This window comes from Lampris incognitus, chromosome 7 (genome assembly GCF_029633865.1).
Source record: "Lampris incognitus isolate fLamInc1 chromosome 7, fLamInc1.hap2, whole genome shotgun sequence".
NCBI classification, from domain to species: Eukaryota; Metazoa; Chordata; class Actinopteri; order Lampriformes; family Lampridae; genus Lampris; species Lampris incognitus.
This window is the reverse complement of record NC_079217.1, coordinates 62,450,650-62,461,361: the sequence shown is the minus strand read 5'-3', so window position 1 is coordinate 62,461,361 and position 10,712 is coordinate 62,450,650. Positions and strand designations below refer to the sequence as shown.

Below are 10,712 nucleotides of genomic sequence, written 5' to 3'. Positions count from 1 at the left end.
CCATATAATGCACTCAGAAGTGTTCAGGGTGCGAAATCTTCATTGCTCAGTGTTATTATAGCTTATCAAGGCTCAGCGTTCTTGGTTTTTATTTTTCAAAGCCATCCAAGCATGCCGAATGTCGCCACAAGAGGGCACTGTTACATAACCTCACACGAACAGGAACAACTTTTGGGTCCGTGGAAACATAAAATCCGGGTGAAAATCAGTTTAAAAAAATGTGGGTATTTTTCGGTGAAAATCAGTAAAAGCCGAAAACGCTGAGCCTTGTAAATTATTATTGTAAATAATTAGTAAGAGAGAAAAAAAAAACACACAGACAAGACATATGTTAAATTACATTTATTGCGAAAAGTGATGATTGAGGAAAATTACCCGGTGGAAAAAGGGCCTTTGTGTGGGCCCATGTAGTATATGTGTGTGTGTGTGTGTGTGTGTGTGTGTGTGTGTGTGTGTGTGTGTGTGTGCGTGTCACTGAGATGTGGCCATGATGCTTGACACACCTGCAGAGAGGAAGAGGACAGGGACAGAAGATCAATCTCTGAATTAACATGGACTCACATGTACCTTTACATACCCACCAACCCCGTCATTCCTGTCGTAACATATTTCAGGCCCCATTTGTTTTAAAGCTTTTACACGGTTACGTGTTCTTATGTATGGACACTTGTGATAGCTGGTCTAATGTAGTTCAGCTATAAGCGATGTAATAACATGCTCTTTACAGTTTGCCACCTGTCCCTTCTTGTAATTCCCCAAATCGTGCTGGTGACAGTCCTCAAGCGATGTCAGCTCAGCTTCTCCAACTTGTTTCCTGTTCTTGTCGCACTGTTGCGCAACACCGACACAGGAGCGCGGCCATTTTCAGCCCACCTGAGAGTTGGCGTTTTGCCGTGTTTGTGTTCAGATCATACAAAGGGACAAGAAAGTCCATGCTGGTCTGGTGACTTTTCACATGTGACATTTCAGAAAACCGACTAAGAGGTCCACACACACCAAGAAATCCAAAAGCAACAAAGAAGCAGAAATCTAGTTGTCTTGTGGTGTAGTGTGATTTTAACCTTTAACCCTGATGTCAGTAATCAAATGAAGGCCATTTTTTTGTGACAGTTTCTCGAGTTGGAATAATGCCTATATCCGTTTTGATGGTATTGCTATACACACCGAATCTACCCAGTACCAGAACAGTCGGCTGGTCCTGTGAAAGACTGACTGGGCACAGGGGCGTCCGGGTAGCGTGGCGGTTTATTCCGTTGCCTACCAACACAGGGGTCGCCAGTTTGAATCCCCATGTTACCTCCGGCTTGGTCCGCTGTCCCTACAGACACAGTTGGCCGTGTCTGCGGGTGGGAAGCCGGATGTGGGTATGTGTCCTGTTCACTGCTCTAGCGCCTCCTCTAGTCGGTCGGGGCACCTGCTCAGGGGGGAGGGGGAACTGGGGGGGGGGGGTAGCGTGATCCTCCCATACGCTACGTCCCCCTGGTGAAACTCCTCACTATCAGGTGAAAAGAAGCGGCTGGCGACTCCACATGTATCGCAGGAGACATGTGGTAGTCTGCAGCCCTCCCCGGATCAGCAGAGGGGGTGCAGCAGAGACCAGGAATTGGCCAAGTACAAGTGTGGAGGGGGACTGACTGGGATGATGAAGGTGAAAAACCTGTCAACCAGGGTCATCCTCAACTTCACTAAAAGTTTTCTTCCCTTTCGTAAAAGAGCAACACCACATCAAATATGAAAGTACCTCAGCTAATGCGGGAAAGTTAAACTTGAGGTGGAACAGCTGTAGTTACATTAAGTTGTAGTTATTATTAGGAGCCATACAGATGTTTTTCCTGAATTGCTCCAATGGTGTGCAGTTGTTTCCAACCCTTCACTTTTGTCATGATGTGATCCTACGACCAAGGAGATGCTGAAATCCATCTCATTACACTTGGATTTTATTTCTGATTTTTTTTTTAAAATTCCTCTAAAATGTCAACATTTTAAAAACTCACTCTCGAAGTCGATCTTCTCTACGATGTTCTTGGGCTTGACACTCTCTTCCTGGTTGAAGATGAAGATCTGGCCTTCTTCGTTCTCTGTCCAGCCGTATTTACTCATCCACACCTTCACCTGGGTGTCTGGAGGAGGGGGGAGAGAGGAGCTCGTGAAGGCCTCGTGGAAAGGCTGGGGAAATCCTAACACCTCAAGTCAATGAGATGTACTCCACCCTCTCATCTAACACCTCAAGTCAATGAGACGTACTCCCACCTCTCTCATCTAACACATGAAGTCAATGAGATATACTCCCACCTCTCTCATTTAACACCTGAAGTCAATGAGATATACTCCCACCTCTCTCATCTAACACCTCAAGTCAATGAGACATACTCCACCCTCTCTCATCTAACACCTGAAGTCAATGAGATATACTCCACCCTCTCTCATCTAACACTGTAAAGAGGACACCGAGCAAGAAGCTTGAATCTGAACAACCCATAGTGCTGGGTACTTGGAAAATACAATAATCATCTACTACTATTACTTTCGGCTACTCCCGTTGGAGGGCGCCACTGAGGATCATCCGTTTCCATCTCTTCCTGTCCTCTGCATCTTCCTCTGTCACACCAACCACCTGCATGCCCTCCCTCACCACATCCATAAACCTCCTCTTTGGCCTTCCTCTTCTCCTCTTCCCTGGCAGCTCCATATTCAGCATCCTTCTCCCAGTATACCCAGCATCTCTCCTCCACACATGTCCAAACCATCTCAATCTTGTCTCTCTTGCTTTGTCTCCAAACCGTCCAACCTGAGGTGTCCCTCTAATATACTCGTTCCTAATCCTGTCCTTCTTCATCACTACCAAGGAAAATCTTATCATCTTCAACTCTGCCACCTCCAGCTCCACCTCCTGTCTTTTCATCAGTGCCACTGTCTCCAAACCATACAACATAGCTGGTCTCACAACCATCTTGTAAACCTTCCCTTTAACTCTTGCTGGTACCCTTCTGTCACGAATCACTGCTCACACTCTTCTCCACCCACTCCACCCTGCCTGCACTCTCTTCTTCACCTCTCTTCTGCACTCCCCGTTACTTTGGGCAGTTGACCCCAAGTATCTAAACTCATATGCCTTCGTCACCTCTACTCCTTGCATCCTCACCATTCCGCTGTCCTCCCTCTTGTTCACTCATGGAAAATACAATCATAATAAATATGATAATCAGATAAATGTACACGATAGAAACAGATCACATTATGCAAAAACACCACGTTTACGATTCCAGGTGAGGTTCATTTGGTAATGTAAAGTATGATACCAAACCAAAACTAGTTTTCAAATAATACTCCCTCAAATATATCAGACTTCTTTTTGTGAGACGCTTTAGGTCATAGGGTCTCATTCCCATTAACTTGAACAACAAAATTGTGCACCATGATATGACGACGCCTGAATTTCATCCCAAAACAATTATAATATAGTATTATTGCCAAAACCAAGAAATGTCTGACCAGAGGAGGCGCTAAGGCAGCGACCAGGACACATACCCACATCTGGCTTCCCACCCACAGACACAGCCAATTGTGTCTGTAAGGACGCCCGACCAAGCCGGAGGTAACACGGGGACTCGAACCGCCGATCCCCGTGTTGGCAGGCAGCGGAATAGACCGCTACGCTACCCAGACGCCCACCTCAAAACATCTTTAATACAAAATGCCAGCCATTACATATTGTTTGTGTCTCTGCCACTGTGTTCAAATCTGCATTGCTGTTTTTGAGTCACTGTGCTGCTGCGAACTTGAATTTCCCAAAGGAGGTGCTAGAGATTGATCTTCTCTCATCAGCGCTCTAACAGACAATAAAACAGATGAGGAGTGCTTACCCAGAGGGTCTCCCAGCATCTCAGCCAATAACCGGTGCTCAATGTTCTGGTAGGTAATGCCAACGACATGGCAGATGACTGCAGGAGAAAGGAGAATAAACATCAAACTGTTACGTCTTTAACCAGCTGTCAAACAAATGGCGACCCAACTTTTGTCTGACAGTTCCTCCACAAATAAAACAAGCCGGCTAGAATGATACAGGATTCCTGAGAGTAAAAAAACAGATTGTCTGTCAAAAAAATAAAATCTCCATTAAAAACTTGTAAGCTTTTCAAGCCCTAGCGTTGGCCTTCATTCACAATGTCAGAAGAAATAAAGAAAAGGACTCAGAAATATCGTAATGCACAAATTATTTACCGCCATGGCAGGGACGATGCAGAATTTATAATGTAATTTTTACCAATATCGCAAAGCTCAAAATTGTAGCAACGAAGGTGAAAAATCTGAATCTGAGCATAAAAAACAGAAGTATAGCGAGTAACAAAAACCACATTTCGGACCCTTTAAAATGGAGCCTTTTTCCTGTTCCTATTTCATGCATGCAGCTTTTAATGTGCAGCACATCTCCTACACATTGAACACTTCAGGTTACTTCGGCTTCAGAACACATCTTTAAATAGTCAACACCACCGATGTGGAATACACACGGCCGTTAATTTACTTTTGACTTTTCAAGCACATATGTGATTAGACCACATTTCTATATCAGATTCAGGTGGTACAGTCGGGTAATATTAGCCGATTCTGGACATAATTTCAATTCACTTGTGCAGTGTAGTGCATGTATAATGACCAGTACTAGCAGACCGTTAACACACAGCCATCGCTTCACCTCGTGTTTAACTTCATGCACTCAACAGCCCTGATATTCTACTCACACTTGCGAACCGAGTCCTCAAATCCAGTGATGCCGTCAATGAGCTCTCTGTTCTCCTCTAGACTCGTCTGCAAGGGAGACAACAAAGAAGGACATGTAATACACCACACTGGGATTAAGTAACCACGACTCTCACCTTGCAATGAAAGTAAACTACAAGACAAGAAAGGGTGTTTTGGCTGTATTGAACATCTGGTATATCTCTGGCTGAATTATATATCTTCTCTCAACAAGTAAGCTTTGTAGAATCAGAGGGAGTGATGCAGCACACAAATGACTGTGTGCACGTAGAGGGCAAGAATGAACCACGGTTAGGCTAAAGGTACGGAGGCGAGAGACGAGGCTGGGCATACGGCTGATGAAATAATTGGCTATTTTAGGCCATAAACTTTATGTACTGACAGACGGTAAACAAGGGTCCCTTTGTGATAAGCCTGACCTTCAGCTTAAGCTAAATATTAGGGGTAAACCAATCAACTCATGCAGCCATCCCTAGACACACAGTAGCTGGCTGAATGTTCGGTCCCATTTGATCAGAGTGGAGGTAAATGAGTTAGCTGGCAAGATTTTTTTTCTTTCTAATTTGATCAAAGTATTCCAAAATAATGTAAAATACTGTAACAAGCTAGAGCTCAGCATGAGTATAGGCCAAATACCACTGTTCAAGTGGCAACACTGAATCCAAGTTGCCTCCTCTTTAGTCCTCACTGTTCCTGGTCTAGATCGAATATTAGAATATTTCCCACTAACTGCAAAACTGAACATTACGGTAAAAGTAATTCTGCATTTTATATAAACAACCGAGCAAGCATTTCATTTGTTTAACACTTTTTTCATGTTGACTTCTGTAACCTATTCTTGAATAGGCCTTATGAGCCCCCAGAGTAAGATGTACAATCTCTACCTGATGGGCATTTTATTCACCGCACATCAGTTGGGCCTGGGATGCGGCAGAAACGAATTCTTCATTCTAAAGAATAATACTGCTGGCTTAAGGTCGTGCTCATCAGAAACGGGCCCATTGTTTACAGTCTGTCACTACAAAAAGTTTATAGCCTCGACTCGCTCACTAAATAGCAGGACTGTGTGTGTGTCTGAGTGTATGTATCTTACCCAGAAACTCTGGAAGTGGCAGGTCTCAAGAAGGTTCCCCAGGTAGAGGATCTGCCTGATGGGGCGCTCCTCTTGCTGCGGCACAGCAGTCAAGGAAACGCATCCCGACCCCAAGACAGACCCCAATACCACCCACACCCGACCTCCCATCAAGTATACAGTCAAACACCTGCATGGCTGTGTGTGGGGGCGGGGAGACATTCTGCCGACGCGCTCCAGCTGCTTTAACAGCTTATTTGTAGGCTAAACATCAATCCTATGCAACCAACTAATGCGAGCAAAAGCAAATGTTGAGAAGGTTAAATTGCTGTCCACAATACAGCCACCGGTGTGTCAATGATATTTTTCTTCCAAATTTTGAAAATGTAATATTCAGGAGATGAAAGACTTTCATCTGACACCAGAAATATGACACCTGGTAGACAGGGGCCTCAGAAAATCATTTAAGGCAACACAGACAGGCTATATGCAGATTTCTTTTTGGTCTTATTTGTTAAAATCTTGTCATATTTGCGATTCTCTTGCATTCGGGCTTGGTTAAAACTGAAAAAAAAAAGATAATAAAACCATCATAAAACTTTGAAATGACCTCAGTATGGTGGTGTGGTCCAGCAGGAATTGAGACACCCCCTCGCCCCAACCCAGTAGGGTCGGCAGCATGCTCTACTCTTTGAGGTAACTCATTTGTCTCAGTATAACAGAATGAACAACTACAGGACCTACACCCGATTGTTACCTAACACCAGTCTTGCACCAAAGGGATACGTGTGTCTGGTCGATCATGCACTTGCACAGGGTGAAGTCTGTGTGGGGCAGGTTGGTCAGGGCTTTCAGGAGGATCTGCGATGTCACGTTGGTCTGGAAGTAAGCCGGGTTGAACTGGTACCTGCAGGAGATGAAGCTTTACAACCAGGGTCTGTGCATGCATCACAGGTACGATTTGATGTCCTGATGTTCATTTATGGACATGTTCATCAAACAGCAAGTTTGATTGGAAGTAAGACAAAACGTAATTTTCAAAATAAAACTAAACTTCTTCATAACGATTATTTGCCACGGTAATTGGAGCAAACAGACAAACAAACCCATGTAAATCTGGTCATTTTTCTTGAATGATGCTGGAATCGAAACGTACTAAGACATCTGTCTACCGAATACATCAGTGCAATGATTTTACATTACATTACAAGACAATATTACTGAGGCCGTACTCCATTGTACCTTCAAATGCCAACAAGACGAACCAAGTGCTCTTATCTATACGTACAGTTTAAGGACCGCTAGGTTGGCCTCCAGGTCATAAGCATTCTCCTTGGCTTGTGTCTCAACATAACGCTCCAGGGTGGCCAGGTTTTCAGGGTTGTACCTTGGAGAAAAAAAGATAACACAGATGTCGCATCGCATTTGAATGTAAACAACCCTGCGTATCTTAGGTAATTAAAACAGTGATTATGTTATTTGTAAATGCAGCTTGGTCTAAATGTAATTTCAGTTACTTTTAGTTGACTCAGGGTTAAACTACAGGAATATGATAAAGCCAGGGACCACGAAACAAATGGTACCAGTACAGCTGTGCTGTCACAGCTGTCAAATTGACACTGGTGCCGAGGGTCCACCTCATGTTTGAGCAGTCTATGGTAGTGGTCTTCAATCCGGTCCTCGAGCACCACTGGCACTGCTGGTTTTCTATTCTGCCACACTGTTAATTACACTCACCTAATCTCCCAGTTCTAAAACCTCCCTAATTGGAGGCTGGAATACCTGGAACGATTTACAATGACTAGGCCACCTGTACTGGGGGGTCCCTGGGGGATGTGATCTAGAACCACCGGCCTATAACACCATCACAGAGAGTTGAACCAGTTCATCTGCACACAGCGTTTATTGCAGTGTTTCTCAACCCAGTCCTCAAGGAACCCCCTATCCTGCAGATTTTCTTCGCAATCCTGAATAGGTACCCGTTTGTAGTTATTCAACCAATCAGCAGTGAACGTCTGAGTTTGCACACCTTGCATAATCAAGTGCTATGAGATGACTGGTCGAGGAAGTACAAGCAGGGCTACCTATGCAGGGTTACAATGAAAATCTGCAGGATAGGGGGGTCCTTGAGGACTGGGTTGAGAAACACTGGTTTATTGGGAGTCAGGACGAACTCATTCAACTTTCTGCGAGTTCCTCACCTGGACTACTGAGCATGCATACATACATCTATAACAGTAATTTCAAAAGGAAAACGAGTACAGTTACTTATGTTGACAAAATCTGCAAAACCTGTACGCATACATATGACGCATGACAGGTTATGTCCTTCATACGGCGGTTTCGGTGTGGTCGTAACCCGTGGAATAGTCCCCTGCTGGCACTGAGAACAGACGTTTCACCAGAGACCCCATCATAGAGACCCCCTCATAACTCTTACTCTTAACTGCTTAGCTAGATCAGCTATGGGTTCAGCCTTACTTTGATTCAAGCCGATATTCTCTTCTATCTCCATTTCATCGGCTTTTGACTTGGTGGTATGTCTTTATTCATTCGTCCTGTCGTCTGTTTTCTTCTGCCATCATTACCACCCGTTTGTTTAGGCACTTTAACGTCATGTAAAGGACACTGCCTTGCATGTCAGGACACCACATGTGTGAAGGGAACAACGTCTGGCTGGGTGGGCTAGCTAGCTGGCTAGCCGGTGGGCTAGCCGAGACAAGTCGGCTGGCTTCCTGGGTAGCTAGCCGGCGGGCTAGCCGAGGCAAGTCGGCTGGCTTCCTGGGTAGCTAGCCGGTCGGCTAGCTTCCTGGCTAGCTAGCCGGTGGGCTAGCCGAGACAAGTCGGCTAGCTTCCTGGCTAGCCAAGCTAGCCGACGTGTCTCGGCTTACGGACTCACCTGTCAATGCCACGCAGCAGCTTCCCCACGTTCGCCCTCATCTGCTCGAAAGACGAAGCCATCCGGTCCGAACTGCGACGCGGCTCTTTTATCCTGCGAAGCCCGATTGAACCCGCACGTGGACGCCGCTGTCGGAAACGGAGCCAGGCGGAGGGAGAAAGCGCCGGGAACGGAAAGGGCGGAAGTTGGACGGACCGCAAAAGTGGAAGGACCGGGGAGGATTCCGAGTTAACAAAAAATGTTTTGTTTTGTTTTTTGTAATGAAGTTTAACTTTTGGAGGAATACGACAGTGTCGCAATCATCATATAAAACGACTTGGTGAAAATAAACCGGCAAAGCCGTAGGGTAATCTGCTTGTGATGTGAGAAACTTGACAAAGGCTTCCGCTGCCTGCCATTAGTTCCTAGCAGCTTTTGGTTCCTAGCATATTTTTTTTGTGTGGCTCTGACTTGAACTAGCGCCCTCTTCTGTATAGTGTAAGCATTAGGAAACTGTCGATAAATACTAGTACTCTCGGCTGCTCCCGTTGGGGGGCGCCAGAACCGGATCATCCGTTTCCATCTCTTCCTGTCCTCTGCATCTTCCTCTGTCACACCAGCCACCTGCATGTCCTCCCTCACCACATCCATAAACCTCCTCTTTGGCCTTCCTCCTCTCCTCTTCCCTGGCAGCTCCACATTCAGCATCCTTCTCCCAATATACCCAGCATCTCTCCTCCACACATGTCCAAACCATCTCCATCTTGTCTCTCTTGCGTTGTCTCCAAACCGTCCAACCTGAGCTGTCCCTCTAATATACTCGTCCCTAATCCTGTCCTTCTTCATCACTCCCAATGAAAATCTTATCATCTTCATCTCTGCCACATCCAACTCCACCTCCTGTCTTTTCATCACTGCCACCCTCTCCAAACCATATAACATAGCTGGTCTCACTACCATCTTGTAGACCTTCTCTTTAACTCTTGCTGGTACCCTTCTGTCACACATCACTCCTGACACTCTTCTCCACCCACTCCACCCTGCCTGCACTCTCTTCTTCACCTCTCTCCTGCGCTCCCCGTTACATTGAACAGCTGACCCCAAGTATTAAAACGCATCCACCTTCGACACCTCTAGTCCTTGCATCCTGACCATTCCACTGTCCTCCCTCTCATTCACACATAGGTATTCCGTCTTGCTCCTACTGACTTTCACTCCTCTTCTCTCCAGTGCATACCTCCACATCTCCAGGCTCTCCTCCACCTGCACCCTACTCTCGCTACAGATCACAATGTCATCCACGAACATCATAGTGGATGACATCATAGTCCTCGGAGACTCCTACCTGATCTCGCCCGCCAACCTGCCCATGTGCAAGAAAGGGCTCAGAGCCGATTCTTGATGTAATCCCGCCTCCATCCGTCATTCCTACCACACACTTTACCCGTCACACTGCCCTCATAAATATCCTGTGCCACTCTTACATATACTTCTCTGCCACTCCCGACTTCCTCATACAATACCACACCTCCTCTCTCGGCACCCTGTCGTATGCTTTCTCTAAATCTACAAAGACACAATGTACCTCCTTCTGACCTCCTCTATACTTCTCAATCAACATTCTCAAAGCAAACATCACATCTGTGGTGCACTTTCCTGGCATGAAACCATACTGCTGCTCGCTGGTCGTCACCTCTCCTCTTAACCTAGCTGCTATTACTCTTTCCCAAATCTTCATGCTGTGGCTAATCAGGTTTATACCTCTGTAGTTGCTACAACTCTGCACATACCCCATATTGTTGAAAATAGGTGCCAGTATGCTTCTTCGCAACTCCTCAGACAAGAGCTAAAAACTCCTCTGCCATCTCTGCTAAACACCTCCATGCCTTTACCGGTATGTCATATGGACTAGCCGCTTTTCCACTCTTCATCCTCCTCATAGCTGCCCTCACTTCCTCCTTGTTAATCTACCGCACTTCCTGATTCGCTCTCCCCACATCA

General features: G+C 45.7%; 1 protein-coding gene across 2 annotated transcripts; it reads right to left on the bottom strand.

Annotated features, from left to right (window-relative positions):
* Nucleotides 1-410: 410 nt before the first annotated feature.
* On the bottom strand, nucleotides 411-8,899 carry eif3k (eukaryotic translation initiation factor 3, subunit K). Of its 2 annotated transcripts, none has more exons than XM_056283492.1 (8): nucleotides 8,733-8,899; nucleotides 7,122-7,220; nucleotides 6,620-6,740; nucleotides 5,855-5,932; nucleotides 4,743-4,809; nucleotides 3,864-3,941; nucleotides 1,995-2,120; nucleotides 411-503 (listed from the first exon to the last, which is right to left on the bottom strand). In XM_056283492.1, exons 1-8 carry the CDS (start codon nucleotides 8,792-8,794, stop codon nucleotides 472-474), a joined length of 663 nt encoding a protein of 220 aa, XP_056139467.1. In that variant the 5' UTR covers nucleotides 8,795-8,899; the 3' UTR covers nucleotides 411-471. The 2 variants fall into 2 exon arrangements, with proteins under 2 accessions (XP_056139467.1, XP_056139468.1); XM_056283493.1 differs by having other exon boundaries at nucleotides 5,855-5,929.
* Between the last annotated feature and the right edge of the window lie 1,813 nt (nucleotides 8,900-10,712).